Here is a 25,732-nt window from a genome sequence, read left to right on the forward strand (position 1 = left end):
GTTAGTTGAGGGATAAATATTGGCCAGGACACCGGGGATAACTCCCCTGCTCTTCTTCGAAATAGTGGGATGGGATCTTTTACGGCCACCCGAGAGGGCAGAACTTCGGTTTAACATCTCATCCGAAAGACGACGCCTCCGACAATGCAGCACTCCCTCGGTGCTGCACTAGGGTTTATTTCTAGGGGGATAGAATTGAAAAGTGGTGAAGTTATGCTAAACTTGTATCGAACCTTAAACCACACTTGGAGTAATGTGTACAATTCTGGTCGCCATATTATAACCAGGATATAGAGGCACTGGAGAGGGTGCAGAGAAGATTTACAAGGATGATACCAGAAATGTGAGGGTACACCTATCAGGAAAGGATGAATAGGCTGGACCTCTTCTCTTGAAAAGAGAAGGCTAAGGGGTGACCTATTAGAGGTCTTTAAAATTATGAAAGGTTTTGATGGAGTAGATACAGAATGTTTCCACTTGTGGGGAAGAGCATAACTAGAGGCCATCAATATAAGATAGTCCCCAAGAAATCCAATAAGGAATTCAGAGGGTGGTGAGAATGTGAAACTCATTACCACAGTTGAGGCAAATAGTATTAGATGCATTTTAAGGGGAGGCTAGACAAGAGAGAAGGGAATAGAGGGTTATGCTGATAGAGTTAGATGAGGCTCGAGTGGAGCATAAACACTGGCATAGTCTCCGCCTGCTTCACGACGACATGCAAGCCGTGATCCTGACCAACGGTTCCACCACAGACCCAATTCACATACGAACCGGGGTCAAGCAAGGCTGTGTCATCGCACCAACGCTCTTCTCAATCTTCCTTGCTGCAATGCTCCATCTCACCCTCAGTAAGCTCCCCACTGGAGTGGAGCTAATTTACAGAACAAACGGGAAACTGTTCAACCTCTGTCGTCTCCAGTCCAGATCCAAGGTTGTCCCATCCTCTGTCATCGAATTACAGTATGCAGACGATGCTTGCGTCTGCGCTCACTCGGAGGTCGAACTCCAAACCATCGTAAACACCGAAGCATACGAGAGCATAGGCCTTACACTAAACATCCGTAAGACAAAGGTCCTCTACCAACCTGCCCCCGCCACACAGTGCTGCCCCACGATTATCAAAATCCACGACAAGGCCGTGGACAACGTGGACCACTTTCCATACCTCAGGAGCCTACTGTCAACAAGGGCAGACGACGACGAAGTCCAACACCGCCTTCAGTGTGCCAGTGCAGCCTTCGGTCGCCTGAGGAAGAGAGTGTTTGAAGACCAGGACCTCAAACCTGGCACTAAGCTCATGGTCTACAGGGCAGTAGTGATACCTGCCCTGCTGTAAGCCTCAGAGACATGGACCATGTACAGCAGGCACCTCAAAGCACTGGAGAGGTACCACCAACGCTGCCTCCGCAAGATCCTGCAAGTCCATTGGCAGGATAGGCGCACCAAAGTCAGTGTTCTTGCTCAGGCCAACATCCCCAGCATCGAAGCTCTGACTGCGCTCAATCAGCTCCGATGGACGGGTCACATTGTCCACATGCCCGATACGAGACTCCCAAAACAAGCGCTCTATTCGGAGCTCCGACACGGCAAGAGAGCCCCAGGTGGGCAGAGGAAACGCTTCAAGGACACCCTCAAAGCCTCCTTGAAAAAGTGTAACATCCCCACCGACACCTGGGAATCCCTGGCCCAAGACCGCACAAAGTGGAGGAGAAGCATCCGGGAAGGCGCCGCACACCTCGAGTCTCTTCGCCGGGAGCAAGCGGAAGCCAAGCGCAAGGGGTGCACGTCAACCCAAGCACCCCACCCACCCGCCCCTTCAACCACCGTCTGCCCCACCTGTGACAGAGACTGTAGGTCCTGCATTGGACTCATCAGTCACCTGAGAACTCATTTTTAATGTGGAAGCAAGTCATCCTCGGTTCCGAGGGACTGCCTAAGAAGAAAAGAGATGGGTTGGGCCAAATGGCCTGTTTCTGTGCCGTATATCCTATGTAATCCTATGCCCTGGACTGTCATAGAAACATAGAAGATAGGAGCAGGAGTAGGCCATTCGGCCCCTCGCGCCTGCTCCGCCATTCAATGAGATCATGGCTGATCATCCAAATTCAGTACCCTGTCCCTGCCTTCTCCCCATATCCCTTGATCCCTTTAGCCGTAAGATCCCGGTCAGCCTAGATTTTTGCACTCAAGTCTCTGGAGTGGGGTTTATGAACCCGCAACCTTCTGACTCAGAGGCGAGGGTGCTAGCCACTGAGCTGACACACTTATTTCAAAGCAGGTGCAGCATTTTGGCGGGCGGGGCTCAAATGGCCAGTGGCTTTGGTGAGACCGAAGCGCTTGTCTCGTGCTGCTGATTTTTAATTTTCTTTTTATTTTACGGTAAATCACATTTACAGAGCTCAAGTCTCAGCTCTTTGTACACTCACAAGCCCTCATGCCTACAAGGCAGGGGTCCCAGGCTCGACAAGTTTCTTGGTCTCGCGCTGCTGATTGGGTCCTTGCCCCCGTCAATCATGAGCCGAGGGGGCGGGGTTCCGCCCGTCAATCAAAGCGGGGCTGCTGAGCGGGCGCCATCATGGCGGCCAGGTGACGGCGGCCCATGAACCGAGTGGGTGCTTTTTCTTTTTTGTTTCTTCCCCTCACTCCCTCTTCCAGAATCGGATCGGACACAGTCCCGGCACTATGGACGTGCATTAAGTGTAAGTGCGGAAGGCCGCCGATGCCAGTCAGCCGCGCGGTGGACGGGGAGTTAAAACGTTTATTCCCAGGCTCCGGGGGAAGAGTTGCAGCCTGTAGGCCTCAGTCCTGCAAAATGGAGGCTGCTGCTGTGCCGATCCGGGGATTGGGCTCTTTATATGGAGCAGAAAGGGTAAGTTACAGCCTTGTGCATTTTTAAAAAAAATTTCAAACTCGCAATTCATTTGTCCCTCCCCTGGTTTACAACTCACCAAGTCTGCACCATCTGCTCTTTTCAGCACTTTAAAAAAAAAAATTATAGAGCAATTCAGTGACTAAAAAATTGTAGAGCAATTCAGTGACTAAACTTGGTGAAGTAATAGAGAATCGTGGTTAAAACAGTCATCTCATCTTGCAGTGTACATTGCTCTTGCCTCTTAGTGAGAGTATTTGTAACCCCACAATTTAAAATTTGAATTTGCAAAGTTTTTTTGTTTGGATTTTATATTGCAATAAGGGATATCTAACCCAGCTGATTCCAGATCAGTTGAATTGATCCAATAAAGCTATGTAGATATCCACTGAAATAGATAAACAGAAATGTGAGGAGAGAGACTTACTATCTGAAAAGACTCTCATTGCAAACTCAATTTTTTTCTGATTGGTGAGTGGCAAAATAGATTACATTTTTAAATCTGCATAAATGCCCAGCCTGCAAAGATTAAAACGGTAAATGCAATTCTCATCCCTGTTCTACGCGGAGTTAGCTGATCTCACCTGGGGTGACGTTGGGAGTGCTAAGAATGGCCTTGGTGCTCCTGGGCCAGGGAGGGGGGGGGGAAATCAAAAATACAAAAAGAAAATACTGCGGATGCTGGAAATCTGAAATAAAAACAAAATGCTGGAGATACTCAGCAGGTCAGGCAGCATCTGTGAAGAGAGAAACAGAGTTGACGTTTCAGGTCGATGACCTTTTCGTCAGAACTAGGGAAAATCAGTCGGGATGCCCATTACTGATCAGTGCCTTCTGCAGTAAAGTTCATTTGTGTCTGCTTGCTGCGGACCAAGTTAGGATGTACAATAGCAAAATACTGCGGCTGCTGGAAATCCGAAATAACAGAAAACGCTGGAAAAACTCAGGCCAGGCCGCATCCGTGGAGAGAGAAACCGAGTTAACGTTTCAGGTCGAAGACCTTTTGTCAGAACTGGAAAAAAACAGGAAAGGGGATAGATTTTAAAGCAAGTGGGGGCTGGGAAAAGGGGGAGGGGGTGAAAGAACAAAAGGGAAGGTCAGCGACAGGATAGAAAGCAGGAGAGATTGAGAGACATTAATTGATAGATTTAATAGTCTGTGAATAGTTTTAAAGAAACTGGAAAGAGGTGATCTACAAATCATCTCAGTGAGGCAGTGAAGAATCATTAACCGAACAAAAAATAATGAAAGTAATAAAAAATAATCAAAACATTGAAGAGGCATGGTAAAGTTGCACACAAAAAAAGCAGTTCCACAATGGAAGGGAATGAAGTGGAAGATGGGAGAAGCCAACCAGGAAAGGGGCCGGAATTTGCTAAAGTTGTATTCAGGCTTGAGGGCCGTGGAGTGCCCAGGAGAAAGTCGAGGCCCTATTCCTGAAGTTTACATGGAGGTTTGTTGGAACTGTGGACGTCTGAGAGGAAATGGGAGGGAGAGTTGACACATGGGGCGGTCCGGATGGAGATGTTCAGCAAAGTGGTTCTCCAATATAAGGGAGCAGTGAATATGATATACCAGGTTGGCAGAAGTACATGGAACTTGGTGTCTCTCAAAAGCATTTGGGCTCGCTATTCACTGATGTGTAAAATTGACTGAAATTCACTGCTTAATGGTTTAAGAAAGTTCTTTACTTTTAATACTTAATTGGAATGCATTTTGAGGTAGATAGTTGTGCAGATATTGACACATTTGCAGGTGTTTAAACAGAAGTAAATATGAGCAAACCAGAACTGCACCAACTGTTTCCTAAATCGTGGTTCCTTTTTAAGGAAGTGAAAACACCTGTTGTGACACTACATTAACAACATATGACCTTGTACATCTTGCAGTTCGTTGTACATACACTTGGCACATTTTCTGAGTTCTGCAAGTGTACTGGCTCATTGTATAAGTGTGTTTTATGCCCTAGTTATAAAGAGCAATATTCTTGTACACCACTATACTTGGTGAACTTTGGTTATAATTGAAATAAATACAGGAAATGCTCAGCAGGTCAGACAGCACCTGTGGAGCGAGAAATAGAGTTAACGTTTCAGGTCGATGACCTTTCGTCGGAACTGGAAAAAGTTAGAGATGTATCAGATTTTAAGCAAGGGCAGGGAAAGGGGGGAGGGGAGGAAAGAACAAAAGGGAAGGTCTGTGATTGGGTGGAAGGCAGAAGTGATTAAATGACAAAAGGTATGATAGTACAAAACAAAAGGAGATGGTAATGGGACAAGTGAAGAAACAAAAGATGAGTCTAGAAGAGGTGTAAATGGGAATGGCAGAATCATCAACAGCTGCCATGTGGAAAAAATAAGGGCAGAGGTTATGGTCTGAAATTGTTGAACTTGATGTTGAGTCCAGAAGGCTGTAAAGTGTCTAAACAGAAGATGAGGTGCTGTTTCTCAAGCTTGCGTTGAGCTTCGTTGGAACAGTAAGAGGCCGAGGACGGAGTGGGCGTGAAGCAGAGAGTTAAAGTGACAGGCGACTGGAAGCTCAGGGTCGCGCTTACGGACCGAAGAGAGGTGCTCCGCAAAGTGGTCCCCCCCAATGTAGAGGAGACCGCATCGTGAGCAGTGAATACAGTGTACTAAATTGCAAGAAGTACAAGTAAATCACTGTTTCACTTGAAAGGAGTGTTTGAGGCCCTGGACAGTGGGAAGCGAGGAGGTAAAAAGGGGTAGGTGTTGCATCTCCTGCGCTTGCATGGGACGGTGCCGTGAGAAGGGGAGGGGGAGATTGAGGAATGGACCAGGGTGTCGCGGGGGGAGCGATCCCTTTGGAATGCTGAAAGGGGAGGAGAGGGTTTGGTGGTGGGGTCGCGCTGGAGATGGCGGAGGATGATCTATTGAATGTGGAGGCTGGTGGGGAGAAAGGTGAGGACAAGGGGAACCCTATGGTGGTTCTGGGAGGGAGGAGAAGGGGTGAGAGCATAAGTGTGGGAAATAGAACGGACACGGTTGAGGGCCACGTCATTTGGTTATAATTGATTTGGGCAGGCATACATTTGATTATTATAACAATTGGTCAGTCCTATAATAGCTGCTGATGAACAGACAGCATTGTTAAATGTTACTGTGTACTGAACTATGCACTCCTGGCACTTTAGGCTTCTGGTTAAAATCTTCCAAGCACTAGTGAGTGAAGTATGTGTTGAACGTACAATAATCAGATGGTGTTTTATTTAGCATTTTTTTCATTGGCACTTTAATCTTTTGGAGCGCTGGGTTAAAGTGACTGAGCAACGCACATTGTTGAATCTACCAGCTGGTTGCACGCAATGTAGCCTGCACCCCACTCGCTGCTTAGCCGAGCATCTTTCTGAACTTCCTCCACAGGTGAATGGGCAATCTGTGAATAACTCCTGAGTTTCAGTGTTTGTCTTTAAGGAGCCGAGAATGGGCTGTGAAATTCTTTCTTGTCCTGAAACAATAGATTGGATAATGATGAATTAGAACTAATCTAATCAATACAACTGAATCCCATTCATTAGAAGCAAATTTAACCAACATGGATAGATACGGGTTGTGATTTTGATAAGGACTGATCAATCATTACAAGTAGTGATTGCTAAAACTGAATTTCATTGTAATTGGATTACCCTTGGCTCTCGCACTGTTTACCTTTAGTTCACCTGGTAAGCATAGTTCTGGAATTAGGGTTTACAGTTTCCAAGTATGTCCAGATTGAATCTGGAAAGTTTTTCCCCCCACCCAGGACAAATTGCTTTTCAGTGTTTAAAATATTTAAATAGAGTGGCCAGTTTGCAAGTAACAGTCTGTTCTTGTATCCGCAAGAGTTTTGTGGTACAGTGTGTTGCAACTTGTTACCTGATGTGAAGTTCCAAAGGAGCATTTTAATTCATGTTAAGAACTAGTTCCTTCTGATTTAAAAGTTTTGAAGAGCAAAAATTAGTGTTTAAAAAAAATAAATAGCTGAATGGAGAAAGAAAGAATCCATTTATATAGGACCTTTTCAGGACCTTGGGGTGGCCCAAAGTGCTTTGCAGCCAATGAATTGCTTTTTGAGGTCTAGTCACTGTTGTAATGCAGCAGACAGTTTGTTCACAGCAAGGTCCCACAAACAGCAGATAGATAAATGACCAGATAATCTGTTTTAGTAATGTTGAGAGATAAATATTAGCCAGTATATTGGGAGAACTCTCCTGTGCCACAGGATTTTTTACAGCCAGCTGAGAGGGCAGATGGGGCCTTGGTTTATTGCCTCATCTGAAAGACAGCACCTTCCACAGTACAGCAGTATTTCCCCCTAAGGTGCGTGGCTGCGCACCAATCATGAGGTCCCGTGCAGGCCGCTCACCAGCTGTTGCTGCTGGAAGAGATGACGCATGTGCGGCCACACAACAAATTTTAAAGGGCCCTCGCAGGAAAAAAATTAGCGGGAACATTGCAGTACAGCATTGCACTAATGTCAGCCAGGGTTATACTCAAATCTCTGGTGTGGGGCTTGTATCCATAAACTTCTATCTCAGAGGCAAGAGTGTTAACAGTGAGCCAAGGCTGATGCCTAAGTAATTTTTGAAATGTAAGTGGATTCAGGATTGCCATTTGGAGCTGGAGCTTTATTTTGTGCTGCTAAAGTAAAATTCATACCAGATTGGCTTGTGGAGTGTGTTACATATTATTGCGTCATTACAACATGGTTCATGTCACCATTGAATTCTGAGGCTGTTATTTAGGGCAGTCAACTTTTTGATTCTTCCATCAGAAACGTCAGAAAATGCTGTGTTCAAGGTATATATCCATGTTTGGATACGAACGTGATAATTTTACTGAATACAGAGAACCCAATTCTTCTGCCAATCATTTTGCATGGAGCAACAGTTTTTTTGTAACATTTTCTGATATGTAGTATATTGTTAGTCTAAAAAGATGATTATCATAACTATCTTTTTGTGATAAATGTAATTAGTTTAATTATATTGATATTGAAGTGTTATATTTGAGCCACCCTGGTAAAGTTAGAGATGTGAGGTTAGCAGCCACAAACAAATTTCAGTAAAGTAGCATTGTAATTGTGCTATTGCCTGAGCTTTTGCTTCACTTTTAATGTGAGCTTTGTTCTATTTGCGCAGCAACAGATCACTAAAGTGCTGAACTGTGTGGATGTGCTGTATGAACCGTACCATTGTATCTCTAATAGAAACATAGGAGCAGAAGTAGGTCATTCGGCCCTTCGAGCCTGCTCCACCATTCAATATGATCATGACTGATCCTCTGTCAATTCAATTCAATTCAAATCGCTTTATTGGCATGTCAAGGTACATCTTATGTTGCCAAAGCATCGAAAAACATTTATGGTTGAACACATAAACACGGATCTATCCATACAGTGTATAAACAGATATATCCCTGAGTGTATAAATATACATTCATATAATTTGTATATACTCTTTTCTTAGATTTACTGGTTGTCCCTCTGTTTATGGCAAGCTGTAACATAGTGTGCTGCTAAGGTTACACAATTTCTCTCTTCCCCTAGTAGGTATGGGAGTTTTTGGTCGTCATTCAAATTTCTGAATTCCGGGCATATTTTTGTGAATTTTGGGTAGAAATTCTCCCTTATGCCCTGATATTTTCTACAAGCTGTGAGGAAGTGCATCTCTGTCTCCACCACTCCCTGACTGCAGTGAGAGCATATCCTGTCCTCTCTCGGTAGCCGGGTCTGCCTGTGTCTACCTTTTTCGATGGCCAGGCTATGTTCACTAAGTCTGTACATTGTCAAGGTTTTTCTCAGTTTGCTATCCTTTACCATGGTCAGGTAATCAGCCATGTTGTATTGTCTGTTTAGGGCCAAGTAGCAATTGAGTTTGTTTTGGGTTTTTGTTGTTTCTGCCCAATATGACAGATATTTTTCCTTTTTAGTGACAATTGTGTTGGGTTGAATTCTTTCTGTTACGCTGTCACTGTCCTGGGGCTGGTTATTGTTAGTAGTGTTAGTAGTTACTTCACTGAGTCCCAGGACTAGTTGACTGAGGGTATTCTTCTTTATGGTCCTCTCTTGGCATTTCAAAGCTTCGTAATGATAGCAGTGGGGGTTGCTCATTTTTAGGTGTTTCCAAAATTTGGTGGCTCTTTTTTGGATAGTGATTATTAATGTATATTGGCCTAGTTCTGCCCTGCATGCATTGTTTACAGTTTTCCTTTGAGTCCGGAGGATGCTTTTACAGAATTCTGCATGTAGGATCTCAATTGGGTGTTTGTCCCATTTTGCAAATTCTTGTTGTGTTAGCGGTCCCCACACCTCACTGCCATAGAGTGCAATTGGTTCAATTACTGATTTAAACATTTTGAGCCAAATGCTAATTGGGATTTCTATTTGGATTGATTTTTTAATGGCATAGAAAGCCCTTCTTGCTTTCTCTTTCAGTTCATTCACAGCCAGATGAAAATTTCCTGCAGAACCGATTTTTAAGCCCAAGTATGTGTAGTTAGTGGTTTGTTCAATTTTAGTTGTTCCTAGTGTGAAATTTATTTTGGGTTCCTGATGTCTGTATCTTTGCTGGAACACAAGGACTTTGGTTTTTTGGGGGTTTATTGTCAGGGCCCAGGTCTGACAGAACGACTCCAGCAGATCCAGAAAATACCATATTCCCGCTCTCTCCCCGTACCCCTTGATGCCTTTTGTGTCTAGAAATCTATCTACTTCTTAAATATATTCAGTGACTTGGCCTCCACAGCCTTCTGTGGTAGAGAATTCCACAGGTTCACCACCCTCTGAGTGAAGACATTTCTTCTCGTAGTCCTAAATGTCCTACCCTGTATCCTGAGACTGTGACCCCTCGTTCTAGACCCCCCAGCCAGGGGAAATATCCTCCCTGCATCCAGTCTTTTCTAGCCCGGTCGGAATTTTATACGTTTCAATGAGATCCCCTCTCATTCTTCTAAACTCTAGTGAATACAGGCCTAGTTGACCCAATCTCTCCTCATATGACAGTCCTGCCATCCCAGGAATCAGTTTGGTGAACCTTTGTTGCACTCCCTCTATGGCAAGTATATCCTTTCTTAGGTAAGGAGACCAAAACTGCACACAGTACTCCAGGTGTGGTCTCACCAAGGCCCTGTACAACTGTAGTAAGACATCCTTGCTCCTGTACGCAAATCCTCTTGCAATGAAGGCCAACATACCATTTGTCTTCCTAACTGCTTACTGCACCTGCATGTTTGCTTTCAGTGACTGGTGTACAAGGACACCCAGGTCCCTTTGTACATCAGCATTTCCCAATCTATCACCATTTAAATAATACTCTACCTTTCTGTTTTTCCTACCAAAGTGGATAACTTCACATTCATCCACGTTGTACTGCATCTGCCATATATTTTCTACTTGTCTAAATCGCCTTGAAGCCTCTTTGCATCCTCCTCACAGCTCACAATCCCACCTAGTTTCGTGTCGTCAGCAAACTTAGAAATATTACATTTGGTTCCCTCATCCAAATCATTGATATATATTGTGAATAGCTGGGGCCCAAGCACTGATCCCTGCGGTACCCCACTAGTCACCACCTGCCACCCCGAAAAAGACCCATTCATTCCTACTCTCTGTTTCCTGTCTGGTAACCAATTTTCAATCCATGCCAGTATATTACCCCCAATCCCATGTGCTTTAATTTTGCACACTAACCTCTTATGTGGGACTTTATCAAAGGCCTTCTGAAAATCCAAATACACCACATCCACTGGTTCTCCCTTGTCTATTCTACCAGTTACATCCTCAAAAAACTCCAGTAGGTTTGTCAAACACGATTTCCCTTTCATAAATTCATGTGGACTTTGTCTAATCCCGTTGATATTTTCTAAGTGTCCTGTTATCTCATCGCTTACAATAGACTAGCTTTTTCCTACTACTGATGTTAGGCTAATAGCTCCTTTATATTAAAGGGTTGCTTTTGATAGCAGGAGTGCTGTCAGAATCGATACTGTAGTATGAAAGACATGCCACTCTTTAGAGGCAAGGACATCCTCCTGGAATGGGAGATGCACTCAAACCCCTACAACAGAAAGTACTAGTGTTACCATAAACTAATAGCCTGCACTGGTGCTGTGCTGCCATTTTGGGTTTGGCTGTGGGTGGGTCAACTGCTCAGCCTGACTTCACAGGCCATCAATGTGGGTTCCATATTGCCTGTCTGTCTGCCATTGGCAAGGTTTTTGCAAGACCAAACTACTAGTCACCCCTCCTAATTTCCCCTTTCCTGGCTCGACATCTGTTTCCCACATGCTTTCTGTGACGCACCTTGGGATCATTTTTAATGGTGAAAGACAGTATATACAGGAAACTCTTTGGTATCCGGCACCAATGGGACCGGGATGGTGCCGGTTGATAAAAAAATTCTGGATAACGGAGAGGGTTATCTACCGAGGCTATTTTTAACAAACAAAAATAAAAAAATCAAGAAATGTGCAGTATAATTGGGTACTCACCTACAGAATGTTGTGTTAAATGGATGGTGGAAGATGCTTGATTAAGTACAGTACTGCCAGTTGAGGGTAATCCATAATTCTTTAATTACTTAACTGTAAAACAAAACTTATAAACGACACTATACTGTAGTTTTCGGAGTGAGAATTGTGCCGGTTATTGGAGAATTCCGGATATTTAGGTGCCAGTTAAACAGAAGTTTCCTGTAAATGGAAGCTGCTGCTTTACTGGCCAGATTGACTGCAACTTTGCAATAACTGTGCAGTACATTTAAAGCCACGTTGAATTCCCTATCGTTGGTGAATTCACGGCTCTGTATAAATGGGGCTGATGTGGCACAGGATTAATCTCCAGTAAAAACAGTTGAGGAATTGGTTGAAGATGAAGAATTTTTTGGGTGTGGCAGATCATCCTATTGATTCTTGTAGTTTTTTCCTGTATTTGTGCAGTGAGACTAGGGATATTTCAGTAATCTGATTAGAAACGTTTGAATATACGCTTTTGTGGCAGATGATAAGTCCTTTGTACCTCATTGTAGCTGAGGCTGTTAATTCAAATAGGGTGAAAGACTGAAGATAATGGTTAATTTGGTTACTCGGTATGCTGACGTGATAGACTTTTACACATTTTAAAAATTGCTGTTGAACATGCCACTATCTTGTCACAGTAGATGTGAACTCCTTCTGCCTGCAATCTTCATCTGGGGTTCATTTAAGGTTTCTGACTGCAACTTCTTATCAATTCTGTTCCTTCATTGATCAGTAAGCGACACAATTCAAAACAAACTATTCAGATTTTTATCATTTTTCTTACGGTGCAACACCTGCTGCCCCTCTTCAGAAGCATCACCACTGCATAATGCGTCAGCCTAGCAGGTGTTCTGTGAACCCACAAAGCTATCTGGTGCGATGGTTAGTTTGGTTGAAAGAAAAGTTCCTGGAACTTCAGTCTGTCTAACAGCTAAAGGGAGGGTAATACAGGAAAAAAAAAATTCAGTTCTTACCTTTTTTTCTGATCTCACCAGTGCTGTTTAGGAGACGAGTAGAGGTCAGATGTGTAATTGGGGAGGCACATGGAGGAGGAAGTATATGAAGAATAGTCACTAGGCCACGTTCAGGTATCTTAATTTATCTCTGGCTGTTTCCTTAAGGAAGGGTGTTGAGGAAAGTTGGATTATGGGCTTCTGTGGACTTTGACCTTGTTTTGTTTCAATGACCTTTGTGCCCTTGGTGAGATTCACAATTTTTGATTTGCTGCTTTCATAGGTGTCAACCATGGCTCTGTGGTAGCATTCTCTCATCTGAGATCTGTGGTAGCATTCTCTCATCTAAGATCGTGTGCTCATCTTCCCCCACTCCAGAAATTTAAACGCAAATCTAGGCTGGCACTTTTGTGAGGTACAGGAAACTTTGGTTTATCCGGAGGTTGTATGTCTGGAAACCTCGATCTAACGGCAGAAATCAGCAGCCGTTTTGGTTAGGTTTTTTTTCTTCTCCTAGCATTTTTTTAAGTCAGGCTCTGGAAAGCGTCTCTGTAGCTTAGCAACAGCTTCAGAGACGCTTCCAAGGTACGGGCCGAGTGTTTACAAGCTGTTGCTAAGCAACAGTGTTTGTTGTCAGATACGGAGATGAAAACCTCCGTATCCTTCAACATTAGTGCTGGTCTATCCGGCAGTTTTGATAGATCGGCAGCAGCTCGGTCCCGTCGGTGCCGGATATCGTGAAGTTTCCTGTACTGAGGGAGTGCTGCACTGTTAGAGGTGCTGGCTTTCAGATTAAACCGAGGCCCTGTCTAGTCCCCTCAGGTGGGCATAAGATTCCACAGCACTATTTGTAGAAGAGCAGGGGAGTTCTCCTGGTGTCCTGGCCAACATTTAACCCTCAACCAACTCCTAAAACAGATGATCTGGCCATTTATTTCATTACTGTTTGTGGGGACTTGCTGTGTGAAAGTTGGTTGCCACGTTTCTTGCCTTACAACAGTGAAGACACTTCAAAAGTACTTAATTGGCTGTAAAGCGCTTTGGGACGCCCTGAGGTCCTGAAAGGTGCTTTATAACTGCAGGCCATCTTTTTACCGTAAAAATCATGTGAGCTCACAGCAGTGTTGGGGCCTGGAAATAGGTTCACTGCAGAACGTCCATGTCCTAAAAAGACAAAGCAAAACCAAAAAGGGTGGTTTAGTGCAAAAGAGGGAATCCTGGAAGTGTAAACAAGTTAATCAATAAAGAGAAAAATGGGTTCTTCACTTGGGTGTGACCATTCAGAATGGTTTTGGTGACTCTTGGTGCCTAAAGGGGAGAGAATATTGGGCTGTCCTGTATCCATTAAAATGATTATCCACAGTTATTGCAGGTGACTCAGCAAGACTGACTGGACAGGATGAGTGAGACACCAGTTTGTGGGTACATGTCTGAACATGCCGGTACTTACTGAGTCACCTAATTGACAATTTTAGTTAATAGTTGAGAGGGAGAGAGCAAAGACCTTTCTAAATTATACAGCAATGTAAGTATTAAGTTAAATTAAAACTCTTTTTTGGTGGAGGGAAGAATATGTCTGGTCCATGAAAATCTGACTTACTAGTGTGCCATGCTAATTTAAAATGATTTTTCTGCACCTTTATATATCAGCAATTCTTTGTTTTTTGTGGATATTCTGGCTTTGCGATTTGTCTGCGTGATTATACTTTTAATTTTCTTCTGACTTTGACCCCTGGATGGTAGTTAAAAAGCACACTACAGCTAGATTCCAATAGGCCAGCCACATTACAGATTTTGCACTGATACAAAAGACTTTAGACTCCAAATGGGCACAAAGTATGTGGTCCAGCTCCACTGTAAAGTTGCCTGAATTGAATGTTGGCAGTGACTGCCTCGGAACCTTTTTTTTTTTACTTGTTATTTTAACATCAAAATTGAATTTCCATTCGGAAGCCGGAGTGCAAGGTAGAAGCGGATGCAGAACCCAATGTGCCCAAACGTGGTGATCTCCAACCTGCGCTGTGCATTGGTCACGTACACTTAGCTTAAAAACTGAGAATTGAAAGCCACCTTCCTGTACTAATGCACCTTTTATGCTCTGTCATATTTAATGCTGTTTGAGAATATCATGCTGAAGCTGATGGTGTAATTATTGTGTGATGTGCCAACATTATAGCGCTTATTTGAGGTTTCAGTGATCTGGAAATCTACTTGTGTTAGCCATCCATGATGCTGGATCTGCCTGGCTAAAAGTTACTGTGGAAAACAGTAATGAAAAGCTGGATGTGTTGTGTAATCAAACCTCTGATCGGGCACACTTTCTGGTCGTTGGCAATGCACAAGAGTTTAAAATTGGGTTGAAATTCTCGAGTTATGTGAAATCTTTCAGGCCACCATTGTTGGTGGCAATTGTTCATTTTCCTAAAGTAGGACAAGACAGATGCCATTCTGTCTAAGTTATAGCTCCAGGGATTTGTACACTTCATGTAATTCAAAATGCATGCTGTTGGTTTGGATTATATATTAACAGTTAGCATGGATCTGGCAGGCAGATGGATTTTGCCACCTGTACAACTTGCTGTTGTTGCTTTTCTGTACTCAAGCACTCGACTTGTGTTAAATGTTCCTTGATGGCCAGTGTTATAAATGTTATTCTCTTTTTCTATTCTCCAGACACACAGTTTCCCTGTCAACATGACAACAGCTTCCACATCTAAACCATATACATCATCTGATAACCCATGCAGTGTCTCAGCAGAAAAAGTTGGTCAGGTAATGTATGATCAAAACTATAACTTTGCCTATAAACATTAAAAAAAAAGTATTTGTCAGAGAAACATAGAAATTTATGGCTCAGAAAGAGGCCATTTGGCCCATTGTGTCTGTGCCGGCCGAAAAAGAGCTATCCAACCTAATCTCGCTTTCCAGCTCTTGGTCCGTAGCCTTGCAGCATCTCAAGTACATATCCAAGTACTTTTTAAATGTGATGAGGGTTTCTGGATCTACCACCCTTTCAGGCAGTGAGTTCCAGACCCCCACCACCCTCTGGGTGAAAACATTTCTCCTCAACTCCCCTCTAATCCTTCTACCAATTACAGGAAACTTTGTTATACCCGGCACCGACAGGACCGAGCTGTTGCCGATCTATCAAAACTGCCGGACATACCAGCGTTAATGTTGAAGCATACGGAGGTTTTCATCTCCGTATCTGACAACAAACACTGTTGCTTAGCAACAGCTTCTAAACAGTCGGCCCGTACCTTAGAAGCGTCCCTGTAGCTTAGCAACAGTTTCAGAGAGACTTTACCTGTTTGGGAGAAAAAAAAAGCCACGAGAAGAAAAAAAACCTAACAAAACGGCTCCTGATTTCTGCCGGTAGATCGAGGTTTCCGGACATACAACCTCCGGATAAACCAAAGTTTCCTGTACTTTAAATCTATGCCCCCTGGTTATTGACCTCTCTGCTAAGGGAAATAGGTCCTTCCTATCTACTCTATCTAGGCCCCTCATAATTTTATACACCCCAATCAAGTCTCCTCTGTTCCAAAGAAAACAACCCCAGCCTATCCAATCTTTCCTAATAGCTAAAATTCTCCAGTCCTGGCAACATCCTTGTAAATCTCTTCTGTACCCTCTCCAGTGCAATCACATCTTTCCTGTAATGTGGTGACCAGAACTGCTAAAATATGGTTGTGTGTGAGACTTGATATCTCAAACTAAAAACAATTTAATATCACCAAGCTTCACATCTCTTCTGATAAGCTATCTCAAATTGGCTTACTGGTATCTGGTAGTGTTGGTGCATTTTTAAATTGTGATGTGTTGCAATCCTTTACAATGATTTCAATTTACTACCATTTGCTATTTCCCCACTATTCATTGTTCTAATGTACCAGTTTTTAAAATTGTAAATTCAAAATTGTAATTTTAGTTCCACCTGAAGAAAATGGCAACATTCAAAAAACTTCAGAAGACTTTTCATTTCCTTGCACACGACTCTGAAGCAGCTGTTTGTTGTTGTCACTGGTGACCGAAATACAGAATCACAATGGCAGTGACTGCAAAAAGTGACTCTTTAATTTATAGGGATGATGATGATGATCTTGTAAAATGTTTTTATTTTTTTAATGCAAAAACATTGTATTCCACTGGGGGGTGAATTTCACCAGACTTGTTACACTGGTAAATTGCTATGTGAAGTCTAACTTTGTACCGAAATGTTAATCTATCTGAATTGCAATGGAATCTTTTAAAATCAAAAATCCTTGTTGTAGGGTAAGCGCGAGTACACTAGTTCTAAAAACCTGCCCCCTTCAAACTACAACACAGCTGTTATTTGGTTGTTGTTCTTCTGGGACTTTGAAAACCTCATTTAGTGAAGTGACCTAGAAGTGGACGTACTGTTCTTGTTTCAAACATTTCTGTTAATCTGAATTATTCACAAACTCCAATCTGGATTTTCATTGTGCTTTGCAGTGTAAGTGCATGTTGCCAGAAAGGCCAAATGGATGCTTCTGATATCTGCCTTTTTAAAACTTTTCTGACTAATGAGAAATGTGTATGTGGATAACAAATGTGAATTACATTTTTGATGTGCTTTTTAAAATTGCTGTGTGCCTCTGTTTTGTTTTCCTCTTTAGATTAGACCAAAGGCACCTCTGCTGAACATTCTGCATGAAGCAGGTGCATCAGGAGAAACCTTCGCATTGAAGGAGGTAAAGCAATGCAAGAATTTTTTAATGCAAATAAGCTCCCTCCAAAGAACACACATGCAAATTTCAGCTGGGCATGACTTTTTGATTGCTGGTTAGGAATTGTGGATTCAACTTTATAAAAAAAAAAGACATATCTCTCATTTAGCTAAGAGTGTTTCTGGGAGAAATTTTCCAGCAATCCTGGTTGAATGGGTATCTAAGTCTATTACGTTTGACCACACCTGGAGTACTGTGTTCAGCACCGCACCTTAGGAAGGATATATTGGCCTTGGAGGAAGTGCAGCGTAGACTTAATGATACCTGGGTTAAGTTATGAGGAGAGATTACACAAACTAGGGTTGTATTCCCTGGAATTTAGAAGAATAAATGGTGATTTGATCGAAGTTTTCAAGATATTAAGGGGAACAGATAGGGTAGAATGAGGGAAACTATTTCTGCTGGTTGGGGAGTCTAGGACTAGGGGGCATAGTCTAAAAATTAGAGCCAGACCTTTCAGGAGTGAAGTTAGGAAACACTTCTACACACAAAGGGTGGTAGAAGTTTGGAACTCTCTTCTGCAAATGGTAGTTGATGTTAGGTCAATTGTTAATTTTTAATCTGAGATTGATAGATTTTTGTTAATCAAAGTTATTAAGGGATATGGGGCAAAGGCAGGTGTGTGGAGTTAGGTCACAGATCAGCAATGATCTCATTGAATGGCGGAACAGGCTCGAGGGGCTAAATGGCCTACTCCTGTTCCTGTGATGTAGATATACCAAGGGGCCTTTAAAATTCTATGGCAAGGAAATGTAGATTCTGTGAAGAGGACACCCGGAGTATATAGAAGATGTAGACTATGCCTGAATGCCTTAGGTCAGTGGTGTCCAAGCTTTCTGTATTCAGGGGCTGCATAGTATGTAGCAAGGAGCCTTGGGAGCCATGTACAAGGTTAAATCCATGTTCCCATTAATTTGCATCTTGGTGTTTTGATTTACACACCAATGATGCAGCAGAGTTAGAACAGTCCTTTCCAAACCTCCAGTCCCACAAAATTCAAACCACCAAATAATAAAATTAGCTGCCAATTTCCATTTTCCATCTGTGGTGCCAGTGAGTTGCTTGTGATTCAATAGCTTGAGGGCCACATGTGGCCTTTAGTTTAGACACCTTACACTAGGTACAGGATGTTGGTGCAGAAAACTGTAAAATTCAGTACCCAACTTCTGACGGCTGCCAAAAATGCGGTGGTGGATGCTACTCCAACAAGGGGTATCATTCTGTCTAGATATCACCATTGGTTTCCAGGGCACTAGAGTGAAATATCCCAGATGTTAAGCTTTCCAAGTTGATGCATGCTGTGATTTCACCTATTACAGGAAAAGTTCTGATATCTGGTACCGACGGGACTGAGCTGCTGCCGATCTATCAAAACTTCCGGATAGACCAGCACTAATGTTGAAGGATACGGAGGTTTTCATCTCCGTATCTGACAACAAACACTGTGTTGCTTAGCAACAGCTTGTAAATACTCGGCCCGTACCTTGGAAGCGTCTCTGAAGCTGTTGCTAAGCTACAGAGATGTTTTCCAGAGCCTGACTTTTTATTTAAAAATTTTTTTTTAAAAATGCTAGGAGAAGAAAAAAAAACCTAACCAAAACGGCTGCTGATTTCTGCTGTTAGATCGAGGTTTCAGGACATACAACCTCCGGATAAACCAAAGTTTCCTGTAATCACTCCATCGCCATTTAAAAAAAAAAAAAATTATGATGCCTCTTGGTGTTCTCGTCACTTCACAAAATGGCTACTGTGCCATTTTATTTCAGTTCTATCTATTCTTTTAAAAAAAAGACTCCACTTGCTTTGCTTGGCCTCCTGCTCAATACGTTTGCTAATTGCAAGTATAGTTGGCAAATGCTTGGAGTATGAGCTGAACATCGTGCAAGTGCCATCCCAACACCCAGAGCAGTGAGAAAAAACAGCAAGGGAGAAGTTCTGCAGCAGGAGAGAACGATTGTACTACGGTAGAAATTCCATTGCAGCCTTTCCATTTGCAGAACACTAAAGGAGCCTGGATATATCTCCGGTAGTCTGTATTAATCCAACAGATTTGCACGGAATACCGGTCTGTGAAGCCTTCTACATGGAAACTCCGAGACAGTACTCGTGCTTGGAACTGTTCCTTTTCTATGCAGTAACACACTTGCAGAGCCAACCATCATTTATTGAGCCAGGCTTGCTTGGGGCAAACGTTAAGTGCTGATCTGCCCATTGGCCTGCCAAGCCTTCCTCTGCATTTCCAACAACCAGCAGTCAAATTCATGATTTATCTTTCCCTGTTGTTACCAAATATATGCAAGAAAAAATTAGTGCAGTTGCATAGTGAAATTTGCAGCAAAACTGATCAGTGTAGATCAAAATCATTTTTAACTGATCACACAAATCATGAATGTACTTCATATACATCGAATACTGCTCATAAAGGTACTCCACCTGTAAAAGATCTGCAGTTCACCTGCCACTGTTTTATGATGTAAGATATCACATGAAATAAATATCTTCTATTTGACTATTGACAACTGATACTGTTTTTCTAACATTGCTTTAGGTAGTTATAGGGACTAAATAGACTTATCAAAATAGTTCCAAACCCATGCTTCAATAAATAATGCAAATGTAATATCGTGCTACCATGCAAATACTGTATTATGAATAAAAGAATTAATTACTGCAGTGTCAGTTTTCTGTCACTAAAGGGAAATTTACTATTTACATTGCTTGCTGAGTACCTCTAGTGTCATAAACCGGGTACTGCAGCATTGTCGCAATGACCAGCTCACATCAATTGCCTGAGGATTCGAACATTTTGGCACTTTTAGCTCAGGTGAGTGCCGATGATGGCAGACACAGTTCAACCATCAGCAGCACTTGCAATGTGAAGGTGGCAATCTCTACCATTTAGATGACATCAGATTTGATGCCTCCTGATCTGAGCTACTGAAGGCACATAATCATTTGTGTGCTGCTTTAATTATGCAAAATAATGTCATGACGCATGCATAAAATGGGCTCTGGGATAGTGACACGGTTTGAAATTGCATCATGATGCCTGGTCTTTGTCGCTCAAATTGGTCTCTTTAAGTCTACGGGGAGAGATATTGCAAAATAAGTAGAGGATGGTGGTGCACAAACATCCTGAGCATTGTTCCCTGAGGCCATAATTAGTAAGGCAAAGTGGCTTTTTGACACTTCCTGACTGATATATCCACACGTTTGTCTTGCATCACAAATTTAAGTTGTTTGATGACTGGCCACTCAATTTCTTAGTTGTTTTTTGAACTGAAGTCTGCAAATTGATGCAGTGGCCAACTCTGATTCACTTATAATGGAGTGATTTCTCTCATTACCCCCTGACCACAGATTGAAATTGGCAGATAATTTTGTTTTATATATATCTATTTTGCATTCTGTTTCTTTTCCAATGGTTTTATTGAGTTCTCTAGTTGATGAATGCTGTGTAGGGAGCCAAATGTAAAAAGCTATTCTCCACTCACCAGCTGATTCGAGCACTCATTGATCCTGGAGTTCTTGCATCTTTTTCAGTCATCTCTCTTTGTTGCAGGAGAGATGTGCACCGATCTGGGAGGTGACATGTTCAAGAGAAATGGGGGAGGGGGGAGAGGGGTGGTTGGGGGGGGGGGTGGTGGTGTCAGTAGTTTGAGGAGAGAAGGACAAGCATGTTTTTTTTGAGGAGGGGCCATGATGGTGGTTTTAAAAGGGAGAGGGACTGTGCCTGAGGAAAAGGAACCATTTACAATGTCGATTAGCATGGGGGCCAGGAAGGGAAGTTGGGTGGTCAGGTGTTTAATGAGAATGGGATCAAGGAAGCCTGAGGGTCTGAAATGAATAGGGACACACTGACAGAATTGGTTACGGTCTATCGGTAAAGAGAACGACAGCCAACATCATAGGCCAATAATGTGGTCCGATGAAGGACTCCACCCCACGTAACCCATTTTCTTTTCCCCAGATGCTGCCATACCCATCCCACTTTGCCAGTATACCCTAATGGAATGAAATTTATTAAAGTCAACATTAAGAGTGTGGCGCTAGAATGCCCAAGAGAAAGATACGACGCTTGCTGTGAGCTTCATTGGAATGGGATGGAGTCCTTTTGTCAGCAGAGTACTTGTCTCAGACTTGAAGCTTTTGCAATTTTTTTGCTTTTTATCTATTCATTTATTAATCTTGGTTAACAACCACAGAGGAGGTACTACCTTGTAAGCAAAGAAGAATACTGAAACTCTAAAGTTGGGGATACTGTCACACATGTACTAGTAATAAGGGGAACAGTTAGGGTAGAACGAGAGAAACTATTTCCGCTGGTTGGGGATTCTAGGACTAGGGGGCAGAGTCTAAAAATTAAAGCCAGACCAGGGTGGTAGAAGCTTGGAACTCTCTTCTGCAAACAGCAATTGATGCTAGGTCAATTGTTGATTTTAAATCGGAGATTGGTAGCTTTCTGTTAACCAAAGGTATTAAGGGATATGGGCCAAAGGCGGGTATATGGAGTTAGGTCGCAGATCAGCCATGATCGCATTGAATGGCAGAGCATGCTCGAAGGGCTGAATGGCCTCCTGTTCCTATGATTGGTTGTAGAGAGGATTAATAGAGCTGCGATCAAGAACTTCCTAGATTTGTTTTTCTTCCTCTTTCTGCTGCTTTTGTCCTCCCTTTTCTCCTCTCCCTAAGGTGTGAACTCCTTGCCGTATGTGCTCCGTGTCGGCGTGTTTGACTTTTTGGGGGAGGCTGCTGGTGGCAGCACAGCTGACTCTGATCCTGTCCATACCTTGCATTTCCAGGCAGGGTTTCTGGATAGCTATCCGGAATGGAAACGCTGGTTATTTTTTTTTCTTCTTCACCTCCCCCTTCCCTTAACCGAGGTGCTGAGGCTAATCGTATCATAGAATCATAAAAATTTACAGCACAGAAGGAGGCCATTTGACCCATCGTGACTGCTGGCCGCAAAAGAGCTATCCAGCCTAATCCCACTTTCCAGCTCTTGGTCTGTAGCCTTGTAGGTTGCAGCACTCCAAGTCCATATCCAAGTTGTAGGACCACAACGAAGTGGTACAGTGGTGTAGTGGTTATGTTGCTGCAGAAACCTGGACTAAGAATCCAGAAAATTAGTTCACATTTCACCATGCCAGTTTGAGAATTTGAATTCAGTTTATCATTTGAATTTTTTAAAAATCTGGAAATAAATGGCTGGCATCGGTTAAAAAGCTGACATTGTTTTTAAAACCCCAACCGGTTCACTAATGTCTTTAGAGAAGGAAACCCTTCTCCAGTCTGGCCTATATGTGACTCCAGTCTCTCATGTCTGCCCTCTGAATTGGCCTAGCAAGCCACTCGGTTGTATCAAACCGTACTGCCACCTTCTCAGGGCAACTAGGAATGGGCTATAAATTCTGGTCTTGCCAGCAATGCCCACATCCTGAGTAATATTTAATAACAACCTGCCACCTATGCTGCGATGGTCTAACTTGGCACACACTGGAGATTGAAACTCTCACCTTGATCTGTGTGGTTCAGCTAATCACTGCTTTAACCAGTGGGAACTTGCTGTTGATGTTTGTCCAGCAGGTGGGTCTTGGAATCATAGAATAGTACAGCACAGGAGGCCATTTGGCCCATCGAGTCTGTGCCGGTCCTTTCGAAGAGCAATCCAGTTAGTCCCACTCCCTCGCTCTTTCCCCATATCCCTGCAATTTTTTCTCCTTCAAGTATTTAGCCAATTTCCTTTCGTAGGCTACTATTGAATCTGTACCCACCACCCTATCAGGTAGTACACTCAAAATCCTAACCATTTGTTGCGTAAAAATGTTTTTCCTCATGTTGCCTCTGGTTCTTTTACCAATCACATTAAATCTGTGCCCTCTGATTATCGACCCTTCAGATATTGGGAACAGTTTCTCTTTATTTACTCTATCTAAACCCTTCATGATTTTAAACACCTGTATCAAGTCTCCTCTGCTCTAAGGAGAACAACCCCAGCTTCTCCAGTCTATCCACGTAGTCTTAGCTAAAAACACTTCTGATACCTTTGTTAGAAAACTTTGTTAGTATGAGTTTTCTAATTTGTGGTTTCTTTTGCAGGTCATGCATTATCTTGGTCAGTATATAATGTTAAAGCAACTCTATGACCAGCAGCAGCAACATATTGTACATTGTGGAAATGATGACCTTGGTAAAGTATTCGGAGTCCAGAGCTTCTCTGTTAAAGATCCAAGGTAAAGATCTTTGGCCTTTAATTCCTTTTTATTATCATTCTTTGGAAAGCAGCTGGACTGTTCTGAAGGGAGATCCAGAGCAATTTGAAATCCTTAATGGGATGCATTTTAACCTGTCCATTAAAATCCAACTTTTCTGTAGTATTTGTAATAGCAGTGGTGCCAACTGGTGATCCCACCTAGATGAGGTGTGGCCCTTCTCTAATCCAGTCTAACTCTTTGGGTAACCATAGAGTCTGGATTGGTTGGCATATATCTTCAGTTTTTTATACAATTATTTTAAAAAATCCATCTGTATGCATATCCTGTTGACTCTCTTTCCATTAAAAATTCTTGTGTCTACCAATGTTCCCTTTTAAGCTGCGCAGCTCTTGCGCAGGCTTCTTGCTGGCTTTTCAATTGGAATAACTGTGTACGTGTGAACATTTGAATGGGCCGTGCAGCCACTTACAAAGTGGGGGGGAAAAAAACCAAAAAGTTATACGGAACATTGGTGTCTACACATATAACGGAGGCTGCCTATATAAACTTGGCACACTGAAATGTCAGCCTGGCAAGTTTACTGAAGCAGTTTCCATCTTAAATGGTGACTGCATTACATCCGCCCACCTTCTAACCTTGCTTACCAAAGACGACGCTTGGTTTTGATTGTATGCAAAGGTGCTATATAAATGCAATTTTTTTTTTTACATTCTGCAGTTTATCTTTAATTTTAAAAACCCATACATCAGTGGCTTAATATAGACTGACTCATTTCTGTGCTAATCTGCCTCCTCCAAAAGGGCTTTTATTAACATTTTAAACTCTATTTCAATATGGTACGGATAATGAAATGATGTGATAGATCACTTTAGTACTGGGTAAGGGTAGGAGCATATTGAAGTATATGAAGTGCCTTTTAAGTGGCCGATTTAGCTAAATGCATCTGATAATTCCATGCTTTTAAATACATGCTTCTAAGCGTAAGAAATATATGTCCTTTGGCTAAAAGGTTGCTTTGAGGAGGGTTTTATATTGGGTGTACTCTGAATTATCATATAGATCTAGAATTAAAGTCCTTTATGTTGTGACTGATTTTGAAAGTGGAATTAAAATTTTTAATTGGCTAGAAAGAAGAAAGAAAGGCTTGCATTTATACAGCGCTTTTCATGATCATCGGACGTCACAAAGTGCTTTACAGCCAATGAAGTACTTTTTGAAGTATAGTCACTGTTGTAATGTAGGCTAGAGCTCAAATGTATGCAGTTTATAGGTCAATTCCAACTTCTGATTACCGTTGGGTTTCAAACTACAGGAAACTTTCTGGTATCCGGCACTGACGACTGAGCTGGTGCCGTACCATCAAAACTGCCGTAGAAACCAGCGCTAATGTTAAAACATACGGAGCTTTTGAGCTCCATGTGAATCAACAACCTTCAAAACAGTCGGCCGCAGCTTAAAAGCGTCTCTGTAGCTAAGCAACAGCTTCAGCTAGACCTTGCAGAGCCTGACTGGGGGAAGAAAAAAAAGCAACGAGAAGTTTAAAAAAAACTTATAGGAACCGGCTCCTGAATTTTGCTGGTAGATAGAGCTTTCCGGACATTTAACCTCTGGTTAAACGAAAGCTTCCTGTATATTCAAATTCTCAGTCTTGGCAGATTTGCGTGCACGTTTTCTTAGGACATGAGTTTGGTTGGTCTTAGTTTGCCTGAGTGGCCTGGTTGTGTTGCGAATTCAAGTCAGAACAACTATAAATGTATTTTTGTTTAGAGTGAAATATATACATTAGCACATTTTCATGTTTGCACTTCTTGAACATCTTTTTAAAATTCTATACAAGATTGAATAGAACAGCACAACTCATTAAGAATCCCAGTCTGGTAGCATATTGATTTGTGATGTGATCCTGTACAATGAGCTACAGCACAGGAGATGATGTCAAGCGGAAAAATGGCCCACAACAAAGTTATGTGCCATTTTGCATCCGCACTGGATTGACAATCTCCAATGTATGTTAATGGTTCTTTACCAGCAACAAATAACCCTTTTAACCTGTATTTTTGGATTTGAACATGAATGCCCAGGGACTGCCATGACATGGAGGCTTATCCAGGAAGGAGCCACTTGCTCTTAATGCATTGCAAGCTGACTGAATGGATGATATGTCTTGCAGTATTTAACAATGGACTTATTTCCTTGCAGCCAATTGTATGAAATGCTTTCGAGGAACCTGATAGCTGCCAACTTTCAAGGTATGTATATTATTTTGGATCCTTGTTCCTGTAGTGATGCATACATATGCAATTGTTTGAACTGTATTGCTGCAAAATGAGGGAGTAAGATAATGGACAGATGGAAAAAAAGCAGTACAGAAATGTGGGGAAGGGTAACGCCATGTAGGTATTGGTAAGAATGAAATGGTAGATACTGT

General features: G+C 42.5%; 1 protein-coding gene across 2 annotated transcripts in view; it reads left to right on the forward strand.

The window, feature by feature from the left end:
* Positions 1–2,537: 2,537 nt before the first annotated feature.
* mdm4 (MDM4 regulator of p53) overlaps positions 2,538–25,732 on the forward strand; it is a 38,184-nt gene continuing 14,989 nt past the window's right edge. The window contains exons 1-5 of one of the 2 annotated variants that reach the window (XM_086011215.1): positions 2,538–2,872; positions 15,012–15,110; positions 16,979–17,053; positions 23,189–23,322; positions 25,504–25,553. In XM_086011215.1, coding sequence (XP_085867341.1) covers positions 2,603–2,872; positions 15,012–15,110; positions 16,979–17,053; positions 23,189–23,322; positions 25,504–25,553 — 628 coding nt within the window. In that variant the 5' untranslated portion in view covers positions 2,538–2,602. The remainder of the gene's footprint in view (positions 2,873–15,011; positions 15,111–16,978; positions 17,054–23,188; positions 23,323–25,503; positions 25,554–25,732) is intronic. The other variant, XM_086011216.1, reaches the window with a different exon arrangement.

The sequence above is a fragment of the Somniosus microcephalus genome, chromosome 18 (genome assembly GCF_052327205.1).
Source record: "Somniosus microcephalus isolate GS21.2 chromosome 18, FLI_Smic_1.0, whole genome shotgun sequence".
Taxonomy (NCBI): domain Eukaryota; kingdom Metazoa; phylum Chordata; class Chondrichthyes; order Squaliformes; family Somniosidae; genus Somniosus; species Somniosus microcephalus.